Source organism: Natrix helvetica (genome assembly GCF_964273705.1).
Source record: "Natrix helvetica genome assembly, chromosome: Z".
In the NCBI taxonomy this organism is placed as follows: domain Eukaryota; kingdom Metazoa; phylum Chordata; class Lepidosauria; order Squamata; family Natricidae; genus Natrix; species Natrix helvetica.
The window spans coordinates 114,370,519-114,384,896 of record NC_138554.1 but is presented as its reverse complement, the minus strand read 5'-3'; the positions used below and the strand labels follow the sequence as shown (position 1 = coordinate 114,384,896).

The 14,378-nt window shown below is 39.5% G+C and overlaps 1 protein-coding gene across 1 annotated transcript in view; it reads left to right on the top strand.

The window, feature by feature from the left end:
- Positions 1 to 14,378, top strand: part of LOC309401602 (macrophage mannose receptor 1-like) — a gene marked incomplete at both ends in the record, with an annotated part of 64,356 nt that overhangs the window by 27,097 nt on the left and 22,881 nt on the right. Inside the window, 7 exons of the mRNA XM_081970668.1 lie at positions 197 to 366; positions 1,414 to 1,481; positions 3,178 to 3,278; positions 4,344 to 4,486; positions 5,950 to 6,064; positions 10,594 to 10,739; positions 13,014 to 13,116. Of these exons, the coding sequence (XP_081826794.1) occupies positions 197 to 366; positions 1,414 to 1,481; positions 3,178 to 3,278; positions 4,344 to 4,486; positions 5,950 to 6,064; positions 10,594 to 10,739; positions 13,014 to 13,116 (846 nt within the window). The remainder of the gene's footprint in view (positions 1 to 196; positions 367 to 1,413; positions 1,482 to 3,177; positions 3,279 to 4,343; positions 4,487 to 5,949; positions 6,065 to 10,593; positions 10,740 to 13,013; positions 13,117 to 14,378) is intronic.

Genomic DNA, 14,378 nt, shown 5'->3' with positions numbered 1-14,378 from the left:
GCAGTTGAGGTCAGTTTGCCATCTATAACCTGGATGTGTCTTTTGGGTGTGCTTGTACCTATTCAGAAGATCTTGGAAGGAAGAGCTTTGCCCCAAAGGGCAGCACGTAATCTTCAAGTAGCTCTGTTTGCTTTGTGATCTTGTGGCATGCATGCAAAGGGATCCTAGTCATATAAATCATTTTCTTCTTTTGCAGAAAATTCTTTTAGAAGAATTGAAGATGGCTGGATTGAATATGGAAACAATGAATATTATTTCAGTAATACAACAATGCCTGCAGAAAAAGCCAGGAAGTTCTGCAAACAACATGGTGGTGATCTTACCATCATTGAGAGTAAAGAAGAAAAAATATTTTTGTGGAAATATGTAAGAAATATATGTAATAATTACCCATGCAAAATAACAAGCTTTATAAAGTATATATGTGGGTACAGGGATGGGATTGAAAAATGTTAGCAACCGGCTTGCTGCCTGGTTGCTGTGTGGGCGAGACCATTGACGCGTGGCCTACATGGTCGCCTGCACCATGGGGGGGGGTGTTTTTGCCCACCTCAGGCTCCGGAGGCTTTCCCGGAGCTTCCAGGCGGGCGAAAACCACCTCCCTGGCCTCTGGAGGCCCTCTGGAGTCCAGAAATGGGCCCATTTCCAGACTTCCGGTAGGCCTAATTTTTGCCCTCTCCGGAGTTTTAAATATATATTTCTCACTTAGCTTTCATTAGCCACTGCTAACATCGTCAGAGTGTAAAATTCATTAAATAGATAACTGCCTTATACAATGTTAATCGATTTAAATATTTTTAAGAGTTCCGGAGATCACAATGTCTGTTTCTTTTATCTGGAACATTTTTAGGACAATTCACAATGTGTGTGTGTGTATGTGCGTATAATCCATGAGTGTGTGTGCATATCTCTTTCTCTCTGTGTATATGTGTGTGTAAATTAATTAAGAACCAAAAGTTTTAAAAAATTCTTTTCTACATTTCATGTTGCATTATTATATATCTACTATACAACATGCTGACCATTAAATTAATATTACTGGAACTTTAGTATGGCCAACTTAATTGGAAACAAATTATTTAAAGACACAATAAGTTAATAACGTTTTTTTTTCTCACATGAATTTTCAAAGAACACCATATTGTTAAAAAGTAGAGCATAACATTTCAAAGTTATGTCATTGATTTTGTGTTTGTTGTTTCTATTCAACATAATTTCCAAATAATATTTTTAATTATACATTATGTTTGATAAAACACAAACATACTAGGAAAGAGTCTATCCTATATTGGATTATTGGTTGTGAGTTTTTATAGAATAACTGAATCAGATTTATTGGTATACTATCTCATTACTTTATATTAAAGCTGTACATAATTATTTTTATTCCTAATTCTTTATTTTACATTTTAGGCTGTCACCTATGGAATTCATTATAATTCCTATATTGGTTTAATTTTGAGTTTTGACAAAAAATTCGGGTAGGTGAATAAAATACATTAAACTAATTCACAAATTCTGTAGCATGTAATGGAATTCTGTTTTTAAATTATTTTTGATAATAAATTGTAATAAATATAAATAAGACAGCCAATTTTGCTGGAAAAAAAAGATTTTGGCTGGTTTTTCTTTAACAAAATTTACTGAAAGGGAAAACAACTCTATTTTAAATGCTTTCACTTTGGAACCGATTTATTTCTCAGTTTCTTAAGATACATACTTCTTCAGTTTTTACCAAAAGCCACCCAGCAAGGAAGCGGTTCACCAAGGAATGTGTAGGTAGGCAGGCTGTGAATCTCCCGAGATACCATTAGAGATTTTATAATAAAAAAAAATCCAAGCACATACATCTAACTCTGTGTAACAATGGATGTTGTCATGTGGCATTTCAACCTTGTGAAAATGGTTGCATAAACTATGCAGAAAAAACACTTTTCTTTACATTGTAATTATTTGCATCTAAACTAATCATAGTGAATTCCCAATCTTTCCCAATCTCCCTGCAGTCATACACTTGCTCTCCATGCCTCTGTGATGCAGACATGAAGATATGCATGCATGCATGCATGTTGTGCTCTCTTTTCCTGGCCTTTCTATGCTTGTGCATGCATCCCAGCCCACTTTCCCCAGACTCCCTGAGTTCATGCCAGCCAACCAGCCCAATTCAAGCATTTATTTATTTATTTATTACTCATATTTATAGACCGCCCCCTGTCCCGAAAGGGACTCGGGGCGGTGTACAGTCATTAAAATGCGTTATAAAATACATACATAAAACAGTTAAATAATTAAATACGTAGGTGAAGGAGGTTGTAAGACTGTATATAGAATAATAAATATAATACATTAAAAGCTTATTAAAACCCCAAACCCAATTAAAATGAATAAATCCCCGGGAGGTAAAACTAAGAAAGTGCCAGGCCAGCTGATTGAAATAGGTGAGTCTTTAACTTTTGCCGGAAGGAACGGAGGTCGGTGGTAGTTCGAATGTCTGGGGGGAGGTCATTCCAGAGGGTTGGGCCCATCACAGAGAAGGATCTACTCCTAGGTGTCGCCCGCTGGCATTGCCTAGCAGACGGCACCAGGAGGAGCCCCTCTCTGTGTGAGCGGATAGGTCGCAGGGACGTGTGTGGTAGGATGCGATCCTGCAGATACCTAGGTCCTATGCCATGGAGCGCTTTAAAGATGTCCTCCAAGGGCTCCCCAAATCGCCTGCAGTATTCTCATGCTCCTAACTTGTGACTGCCTCTGTTTCCTGCTTAATAACTCATCTATTTTAGGTTTATGATCACAAATGGGACCACCTGGATTGCCATTGCTAAGCGATTAAATCACAGGATGCTACACTTTACAGCTGCATTGCTTAGTGACAGCAATGATAATTCCAATTGTCTCATAACTCAAGAACTACCTGTAATTTGTCAATAGTTGTAAGTGTGCTATACCATTTTGCTTTGCTTGGTTTTTTGTTGTTATTCTTTTATTTTGTTTTACATTGTTTGTATAGTCCATTTAGTGGAGTTATAATGTCTTTAAATAATAAAGAGATTGAATAATGGAAGATTGCAAAACATTTCAAATTCAAAGTGTCCTAGCCTTGAAACAGCCCTTCTTGAGCTTCCAGCAGTTGTTTTGAGCTCAGAGCATCATAGGTGACTGTGAAACATTTTTCTTCAGTTGGATGGATGGAACTCCAGTGACATATGAAGCCTGGGCCCCCAGTGAACCTAACTTTGACAATGAAGATGAACACTGTGTAATTATGCATTATGAAACAGGCAAGTAAAATAAACTTTAAGTTTTCAGCAGTGATCTGTATGTTCATGTTCAGGATAAGGCGCAGCATTGTTTAATTTGGGCTAACTGGCACACATTATTATAGATTCCATCATTAAAATATTCAAAAATACATTATTTTGTTACTCTAATTAACTTGTTTTACATTATGATGTAAATATTTACATTGGCATAAAGTGTTACAACATCATTTTCTAAGCAAGCATATAAGCATATTATTTTCAAATCAAGAATTTAAGGTTTCATCCATACACTACATAACTTAATTACTGCATTATATATTCACAGGAAATACCAATTTGCAATACTCATAAACCCACAATAGTCTTGCCAATGGTGAAGTTATTCCAAAATAACTACGTAGGTAGTCACCTATCTCTTCTTTGGGACCATGTTTTGGAATTATTGACATTCAGGCTACAAAAATACAGTAGTCCTCACTAACCTCCCACAATTGGGTTGAGCAGTTCCATTGCTAAGTGACACATCATAAAATGAAAGACACATGATTGTGCCTACTTACCATGACAATTTCATCTGTGTTCATTAAGTAAGTCACCTGCAGTCATTAAACACAACGTCATGTGGCCATAACTTGCAGTTATCTGTCGCCTCTCCCATTAAGTTTGCTTGTTGAATATTGGCTGTGAAGGTCATAAATGACAATCATTTGGCTGTGAAGGTCATAAATGACAATCATTTATGTCATAAATGACAATCACGGGACACTGCAATAGTCTTAAATGTGAGCCAACTGCCCTGTCCCTGAATCACAGTCATGTGACTGTTGAGATGTGGCAATGTCTGCAACTTTAAAGTTCAGCCCTAACTTTTCTTTTTCAGTGCCATTATAATTTTTGATGGTTACTGAACGAGTGGCCGGTAAGTGAGGACTACTTTTACACTTTCACAAATACTGTAGGATTTCAGTAGTACTATTGCACTTTGCATTATTCTCATCATTATTTCAGTTGCAACACATATATGATCTGTTGCTATTTATTCTAAGAATAAATTAATCTTGGCAATATAACCTCTTTCACCAGGTTTATGGCACGATATAAATTGTAGTGATCAGAAAAGCTTCATCTGCGAGAGACACAATAGCTCTGTCCGTACAACTGCAGCACCCACATTACCTGCAACACCAAAAGGGTGCAGTGAAGACTGGCTTTGGTTTAATGACAAGGTAACTGATATAGCAATTGTAAAAAAAAATGAGGTAGCATCACTGTTGAGACATCCTGTAGCAATGTCCATGCTAATACATAGAGATTGCCATAGGTAGCCAATGGTCTTTTTAGACTTCTCAATGAACACAGGTAGTTCAACAAGAGATTCTTCATGTCCTTCATTACATCTATTGTATTAGGTACAATATTTGAACAGAATAACTGTGCCACAAAATAGAAATACCTGCAACAATAAAACAATGAAAAATATAAATTCTGCCAATAGTAAAAGAGCCATGTTTTTTTAGAAATAGATTTAGCATTTTAGATAAATGCCATTTTTGCTCTGCTCCATAAAATCTAAATATAATTTAAAGTATATTTTCACATTCTATTTCCCTATACTTTTTGTTGACATTTTTTGCCTGTAGTTCTCAACTTAAAATCATAACTAAGCCCAAAATTATGGTCATAAGTCATGCCAGTCATTAAGTGGGTCAGTATGTGACCAACCTGATTTTATAACTTTTTTGCAGCAGTCATTAAGCAAATGTGGCAGTAGTAAAGCAAATGCAGCAGTTATTAAGTGAAATCCATGATTGTTAAGTGAACTCATTTTCTACAATGAGCATTTTTTTTGCCAGTAACTAGAAGCAAACATCAGTTTCCAGCAAAAAACAACAACACCCCCCCCCCCAAAAAAAACCCCACACAAATCCTGTTCATGTATCCATGGAGTGTTGCAAACAGTGGTGACACTCAATTTTTTTCACTTACCTGTTCTGTGGCTGTGGCTTGGTGGAGGGTTCAGTGACTGAGTGGGCTTGGCTAACTCAACATTACTCACCTCCAAGCCCACTCTGTCACATGACTCTCCTACCAAGCCACGCCCACAGAACCCAGTAGGGGAAAAATTGAATTTCTACCTACCTATTTTCTGCCGGAGCCTGGCCTAATCTGTCAAAGGTCTCCCGCTCTCCCTTTGCCAGTACTGTTTCCCCTCCTTCAGAGGCCCTGAACTTATCCCCACTTCCTCCCCCACGACCATCTCTTTCTTTGGGTTTACCTTCCTCCCACAACTGGCTGCCAGGGAAGGCAAGCTAGGGCTGAGCTGTCGCTGCTGGGCTCTTCACCAGCCTGCATCTAGTCCCCCTTGCCACAAGATGCCTGCAGTTGCCTCCTCTTTTTTTGGTGCAGCTGGATGCTTCTTGCACCAAAAAAGAGATGGCTGATGCAGGCTTCTTGCAGCAAATTTTTTTTCCAACCTCCATCCGCTCTGTTTCTTGAGCGCACCAGTGTCAGTGCCCTGTTCTATGCACCGGCCGCAGATGCGCACCTCATTCCCTGCATGTGCAGAGTGTCAAAAACAGGACATGATGACATCTGAGTAGGTGGGCAGAGCCTCCCGCAGCCACCGCTACTGGATCACAAGAACCGGATATAACCGGCTGAATGCCACTACTGATTTTTATTCTTCTAGTGCTTTCAAATATTTGGCTTCAAAGAAGAGGAGAAGAAAAACTGGAGTGATGCACGTGATCACTGCAGAAACCTAGGAGGAAACCTGGCTAGTATACCAAACAAAGCTGTTCAAGGTACAATCACTTCTCTAAATCATATTGACTATTAACATTTCTTTTAAAATCCAGGAATCTTTTCTTAAGTAACTTTTTTAGAAATTATTATGCCCAATCTTCTTTCCTAAGCTTCAGTTTATGTAAGTTTTGCCACTTGGAAGGACCTGAAAGATATGAAAATGTTGCCACAATTCTTAGGATATGCTCCTTCTCTATGGCCCCATGCACATTTTTAGCCCATTCCTAACTCAAAGGTTGCCGTGCTGATAATATAAGGGCAATAAGAAGCCGAAGTAATTTTATAATAATATAAAAACTGTGATTTGTCAATATTATATGAGTTAAGCAATAGTTACAGCAGTTACAAGTGTGTAGCTGGATTATTTTCAAAGCAGAATTTAATAAAATGTGTATTTTTACAAGCAGCACATATCTTATGTTTTACTCATTATATTTAAAGGTTATATTGACTAAGAACCTTCACCACCCCTATAGTTATCTGAAAGATATAAACAGAAACTTATATAGAAGTGGTGGGTTGCTAATCGGTTTACTATTGGTTTGCTGGTGTGTGCACTCATGCATATGGGCAACACTTCTGCGCATGCGCAGAAGCATTCAGGCAGGTAAGCAGAGCCTCCTGCCACCACCACTACTGGTTTGATTGAACCAGGCTGAACTGGCAGCAAATCACCTCTGATATGGGTTATATGGTGAGGTGAGCTCATTCATTGGTTCAGGCTTCAGTATCATCATAGCCACTTTTATATTTCAATCTTTCTCTAGATGGGCAAAGTGATTGATGTACTGATCAATGTTCAAGGCTGTTTGAGCCTGGCTGGGGAGTAGCAGACTTCAGGTCAATCCTGATATGATTAAGTAATTACGACTGTTTAGCTACACTTCCTCATTCAGTTTGACATTTGGCCAGGGGACCTTTGTACAGGTTCATCTTGGTCATGGACATTTTCATCATTGGTGTTGCATGAGATTACACTTTCTCATTCAAAATTAGTACAGAACTTGAGGGGTGTAGAATCCACCTAGATTCATAGCCCCTGCTTGAAAAGCAGGTTGACCCTGTGGCAGAGGTGGTATTCAGCATGTTCTGAACAGTTTTGGAGAATCGGTAGTGGAAATTTTGAGTAGTTCAGAGAACCAGTAAATACCACCTCTGATTGGCCCCACCCCAGGGGTGGGTTGCTCCCGGTTCGCACTGGTACACTAGAAGGGGTTCGTCAAATTTACTGTACCTTTTAGAACCTGTTTGTCCGGTGGGACAGTACCGGAACGCTTCCTCCTGCCTGCCCCCCCTTGCTCACTCACCCCACCCATCCACACCATGCTTTCCCCAACTGCCGCTCACTGATTGGCTAGCTCACCAATCACCCCACCTCTGAGAGGCAGATGGGGCTCCTTCTTTCTTTCTCCAAAAGCGTGCGGGAAAGTGTCTCACCCCATTGCCTGAATGTGTGAACTGGGAAGGAAGGAGGCTGCAGGCTCATTTGCTTCAGTTACGCGATCTCCTTTCATTCTCTATCTGCCTCATCCACCACTCGTTCAGGCAGCAGAGAATGAAAGGAGATCGCGTAGCCGGGAGCAAATGAGCCTGCAGCCTCTTTCATTCACATGTTCGGGCAGTGGGGGGGGGGGTTCTTGCATGCCTTCTTTCTTTCTCCAAAGGCATGCGAGAAAGCCCCTGCCCCAATTGCCCAAATGTGTGAACTGTGAAGGAAGGAGCTGCAGGCTCATTTGCCTTGGCTACACAATCTCCTTTCATTCTCCGTCTGCCTCATTCACTGGTTCGGGCAGGAGAGAACAAAAGGAGGTCGCATAGCCGGGGGCAAATGAGCCTGCAGCCTCCTTCATTCATTCATTTCCTCAGCACCCACCAAAGCGCTGCTGCCACACTCCCTCTGCATGCCCAGCCTCCGGCCTGAGTGGTAGCAAGTGATGGCGGCGTGGAGCAGCTGGCGGAGGAAGCTCCTGCTCCTGCCTAGCTGTGGGTTGTGCTGTTCGGAAGACAGCACCACCACCACCCGCCGCTGCCACTGCCTTGCCACCTCAGCAGCAGCACCTCTCACCCACAGAACTGAGGCAGGGAAGAATGTGGAGCCACAGAATCCCCCATTTTCCGAGCCCCACAGCTCGCCTCCTTAGGTGGGACCAGGGTGTGTGCAGGGTGAGTGGAGTTTGCTGACCAACTTTAAAGTGAATGGGGCTGTTTGTGACTAAATGGGACAAAGAACATAGAGGGATGCAAGGGAACATGGAGGTAATCTAGTCCAACCCCTTCCCAAGGCAGGAGTCCTTCCTTCTCTTTGAGAGCTGTGAGTGGCAGACATAAGGGAAATGGTGTGTGTATGTGGATGTATGACAGAGAGAGGGAAAGAAAGAATGAGAAAGAAAAAGAAAAGACAGTTGCAGAGAGAGAGATAAGAAGGAAGGAAGGAAGGAAGGAAGGAAGGAAGGAAGGAAGGAAAAAAAATAAGGAGGAGAGAGAGACACAAGAAGGAAAGAAGGAAGGAAGAGAAAGAAAGAAACTAAGTGGGGGGGGAGAGACACAAGAAGGAAGGAAGGAAGGAAGGAAGGAAGGAAGGAAGGAAGGAAGGAAAATAAGGAGGAGAGAGAGACACAAGAAGGAAAGAAGGAAGGAAGAGAAAGAAAGAAAATAAGTGGGGGGGAGAGACACAAGAAGGAAGGAAGGAAGGAAGGAAGGAAACTTATGATCACAATTGAGCCCAAAATTTTGGTTTCTAAGCAAGAGCGTTGTTAAGTGAGTTTCACCGCATTTTCCAACTTGGCCACACCCACCCTGTCACACGACCGCCAAGCCACTTCTACCCAGTTACATGACTGCCGAGCCATTCCCACAAAACAGGCCACATCTACAGAATATGTTCTAAAAAAAATTTAGAACCACTGCCCTGCCCCCATCTACTCTCTGTCTCCTAAATCCCAGCTGATCAGGAGGGAATGGAGATTTTGCTGTAACCTTCCCCTGGAGTAGGGAGGGAATGGAGATTGTACAGTATCCTTCCCCTGCCATGGCTACCAAGCCACACCTACTGAACCAGTATCTACAATTTGGATAACTCAATTCTTGGCAGCAGTTTAAAGCAAAAGACAAAATTGTATCCTTGCATTTTTCTTGTCATCCTTCCGAATTGTGCCTAGAAGGTTCTTAAAATAGGAACGTAGAAATGATGGCTGTCATAAGCATTGTATATGAGGAGAGTTTGATCTGGTACAATGAAGCACTTTTTAAAATCTGATATATCATATTTTTGGAGTATAAGATGCACCTTTTTTCCTCAAAAAAAGAGGCTGAAAATCTGGGTGCGTCTTATACACCGAATACAGCATTTTTTGCCCCCGAAGCACCGCCCCCTTCACCAAAATGGCCATGCATACCCTTATGGAGGCTTTCAGAGAGCTCTTGGGGGCTGTGGAGAGCAGAAGAGCATAAAAGGCCCATTTTTGCCCCCCCCCCCATCTCCAGCAGCACTCTATAAGCCTCCATAAGGCTATGCATGCAATTATTTTGACAAAAAATGGTCCCGTTTTTCCAAAATTCTGCCATTTTTTGCTCGTTTTTGGGCCCCCACCCCCAGGAGCACTCTGCAAGCCCCCCCCATGCTATTCATGCCTTTTAAAAAAAATGGGCTCATTTTCATGAAAAACGGGCCATTTTGGGGAGGTTTGCAGAGTGCAAAAACTTTTTTTTTTCCTTTTGGAAAGCTCTTTAACTGATTGATGAGAATTACATTGATCAAGTGCTGTGCCCGCAGAATCAAAGTCTTAGGTGCTGCAGATTGTCAGTGATTTCCTTCTCCAGCACATGGATAAATACACCTGGAAACATCTACCTATCTACCTTTTCTCTCTATCTCCCTACCTACCTACTGTATTTCTCTCTCTTTTTTTTTCTCTATCCCTCTCTCCATCTACCAACCTATCTACTCTCTCTTTCTCCCTACTTATCTACTGTATTTCTCTCTCCCCCCTTTCATCTACCTACGTACCTACCTACTCTCTCTCTCCCTACCTATCTACTGAATTTATCTCTATCTCTTTCTATTTCTTTCTCTCTATCCCTCTACCTACCTACCTACCGTATTTCTCTATCTCTTTATCTCTATTTTTCTCTCTATATATACATTCTTTTATCTACCTACCTATCTACCTAACTACTCTCTCTCTCTCTCTCTCTCTCTCTCTCTCTCTCTCTCTCTCTCTCTCTCTCTCTCTCTCCCTACCTACCTACTGTATTTCTCTCTCTTTCTCTCCCTCTCTATCCCTCTATCTATCTACCTACTTTTTTAAAAAAATTGCCTCTTCAAAACCTTGGTGCGTCTTATACTCTGGTGCATCTTATACTCTGAAAAATACGGTAATCAAAGTAACCTTTAAAAAGTTTAACTAATTTCATTGTATTTATTTTGTGCAATGACAATAAAGGCTGTACTAAAAAGGATGGAACAAAATATAATAAATAACGGGTCTGCCAAATACTTTATTGTAAAATATATCTGCATTTTCCCCAGCTTTTCTCACAGTAAATTTAAAAAGTGCTGCTGGTGATACTTGGATTGGATTCACTGACAAGAATAGGCATGCACATTTCCTCTGGACTGATGGGAGTGGAGTGTATTTTACAAACTGGGCTAAAGGGTCACCTCGTTCAACCAATGTAAGTCCAAATTGTTGGGGATTTTTCCTGCTCTATTTATCCACAAATCTCCTTGCTGCTGAATTCCTGCAATGATACAGAATATATATATATATATATATATATATATATATATATATATATATATATATGTATGTATGTGTGTGTGTGTGTGTGTGTGTGTGTGTGTGTGTGTGTGTGTGTGTGTGTGTGTGTGTGTGTGTATTTATTTATTTGTATTACAACCCCTGGTATGCACAAATATGGGAGGGAGCTCACTACTACCCCTTTCTGTCCTTCGGCTCATTACAGAAGACCATCCAGGCAGAAAATCATATTTTTATTTTTAATGTTGCCTTTGCTATGTTTGTGTTGTATTTGTGCTGATAAATAAATAAAGGGAGGCTAGTATAGATCTATTTCAAGCTATTTAGCTCTCATCAGCTAGCCATACCCTTACTGGGATTAGAACCTGGGCTGTATTACATATTAGGAGGAGAGGAGGAGAGCCTGTGGCTTAATGGCTAATACATCTGCCTAATATGTAATACAGCCCAGGTTCTAATCCCAGTAAGGGTATGGCTAGCTGATGAGAGCTAAATAGCTTGAAATAGATCTATACTAGTCTCCATTTATTTATCAGCACAAATACAACACACACACACACACACTAGATAGATAGATAGATAGATAGATAGATAGATAGATAGATAGATAGATGATAGATAGATAGATAGATAGATAGATAGATAGATAGATAGATGATAGAGAGAAGACTCCCTTTTTTGTGTGATGACTGGCCATATATATTTAATGAATGAATAAATGAAGAAACAGAGTCTAGAACAAGAATTATGATTGTGAAGAGCTTATAAAAAAACCCTTATGGGGAAAAAAGTAATTTGAAACATTTGAGCTCAGAATATGATCTAAGCATCAAAACACACTAATTAAACTAGGTGGTTGAAGTGCAAAGTTGCTCTCAAAAGTCTCTAGGACAGTTTTTCTTTCTATTTTTTATTCATATTTCCAATGGTATAAGAGTTTCACTGGAAGAATAGTGTATGTAGTTTCAGAGTTAACTCCCTCCGGCCCAACTGTCCTGCATCTGTGTACACTAAACTTCTGTTTACCCAAGTGTTTAGCTTGTCTTAGGCAAAGGAGGCAGAATGTGTAGCTTAGGAGCATCCCATCTGAAATCTTCTATAGGATTTTCAAAGGCATCAGGCATACCTTAAAATGTAAAGTAAGAGGTTCTTGAGACCAACCCTTGACGATGTATATGATAACTCAGATCTTTTCTCTTTTAAATAAGAAAAGTCTGCTGTGCTTTCTCCTTGTCAATAGACGGTGATATAATGCCAAAAGGAATTCAATCTTACTCCTGTCTCTCTACTAATGAATGAAACATATGCCATTCCATATTATGTTTTGGAGAATTTTACTATTACCAACACTCCTTTAAAGAAAAGAAAAAATCCAATAAAATGAAATTTAAAAATAAAAAAATCTATAGAATTAAAATATATAAATATGTAAAATTAAAATAAGTATGGAGAAGAAAGGACCCTGCCGGGTTTAGAATGCCCGATACATAAAGCTAGTTACAGCCTTCAAATTCACAGAAGTGATTTGATTCTCATGGCTGCTTACCTTTGATGTATGCAATGAGCCGAGCACAGTATCCCAAAGGGCAAAGCTTTGATGACACGAGCAAAGAACTCATTTCCCATCTTAGGGCCTAGAAGGATCAGTGTGGCATCTTTGAAGGCTTCTCCAGTTTGTCTCCATGATTGTGTATGTTTACGTATCACTTTTGATGGCTTTGCCAAAGAAACATGCTAAAGTGGCTCTGTACATGTACACTGGAACTTTTGGGAAGAGATGGGTACCTAAATGGTTCCTTTGCCTAAAATAGCATCCATTCTGCACAATCCATTATTTTCATGAAGTACCCCGACTATAAAGATTCATTAAAGGCAGCTGTTAGAAACTTCCTTTCCCCCCTTCCAGTTCTATACTATAGGCAGTGGCAGCATCTTCCTTTGATGATGGAGGCTCAAATGCTTCTATTGAATATGCTTTAGGATGCTTCTGTGCTAGACGCTATAGGACATTATGACAAATGACAGATACTCAGATGGGGATCATCTTATATAGTTACAAGGAACAAAAAAACCACACATACAATTTTTTTCCTCTTTTGAGATTATAAAGGAGGGGTTCCAGAAAGATTGTTCCAATCATGATACCAGTGACTGCATTTGGCTTTCTTGCTATGCATAAATATTGTAGGGTGATTGCGTTTTTATGCTGAGAAAGCCTGAAAGGTTTGCAGGAGATTGGAGAGTTGGATCCTGTTCTTCTAAGCGGAGCTACATCTGCCAAAAGAACACTGGTAAGTTTATAGAAGTCTTGGAAAATAATTCAGTTTCAGAAATTTGTAGGATCCAGATGTGGTGTCTGGTTGGATGTGGCTTCCTATTGGTTGATTGGTATGTTGATGCCAGCTATTGACTGTGGTTTCCTTGTGCTGCCACATGCTCAGCTCCAATGGACCTAATAAGCTGGTGGTAAATCAGCATTCCTGTTGACTGACAAGGGACCCATTTCCCAGCTTCAATCATTTCCCTGGCTATCTTTTTATCTGCTCGGCTAACAATCTTAGTAGCTGAAAAATTAAATGTCCTCGTTCAGGTGTGAGGCTACCATGAGTTCAGATTTCCCCATCTGACCTTTTGCTTGTATTTTTGCAATCAGGTGGTTAGCTTCCCCTTCATCTGTCCTAAATAGTCACAGTGGTAAACCATGCATGGAATCCAGTTGATTACATTAGAAGTGTCTCCCAGCTATTTGGAAAGCATGATTTCTCCTCGTATCTAGGCAGTGTGTGATGCCCACTTTAAATTTTGTAAACTGCAGTTCTACATCTTCCAAATATTTTTGATGCATGGAAGGATGGCCCATATACAGTAGTTAGTCTTCTACCTTCTTTCTTCATTTCTCTTTCTTGCATATTATGCAGGTGTCTTGTAAAAAGTATCTATCAATATTGTTCTCACTGAAATTAAATTAAACATTTAATTTAGATTATCTTCTACAGATTAATATCAGAATTCAAAAAAAGCAAATTAGTGATCTTTGATATTGATGATTAGAAGGCATAGATTCTAGAAAGAAGAGTAATATGATGCATCTTGAAAGAGACATAGAAGTTAAACATACTATATATGTTTGTAGTTATAACTTCTGATTATTGGAAGCCATTTGTTTATATATTGTCTTTCTTTTCTTCCTATTTTTATTCAACTATTTTTCATTTCTTGAACTTTTTATTTTTCTTTAATTACTTTCTTTTTATTTTTTTCTCTCCCTTATTTTATATTACTTTGTACTAGTTTTTAGCTTTTTAAAAAGTTTTAATACAAATTATATATATAAAAAGAAAAACCTGGGGGACGGGACACAAACATGTTTGAGCCAAGTAAGACGGCAACAAGACAGATATGCTAACCAAGAAAATACATTGTAAAAAATGTATAGAAATTGTAAACTTAAATCACAGAATCATCAGCTTCAGGAAGTATTTAAATATAGTGAACTAATAAATATAATTGTGATACCAAATACCTGAAGCCCAATGTAAAGGCTTTTAGTAGC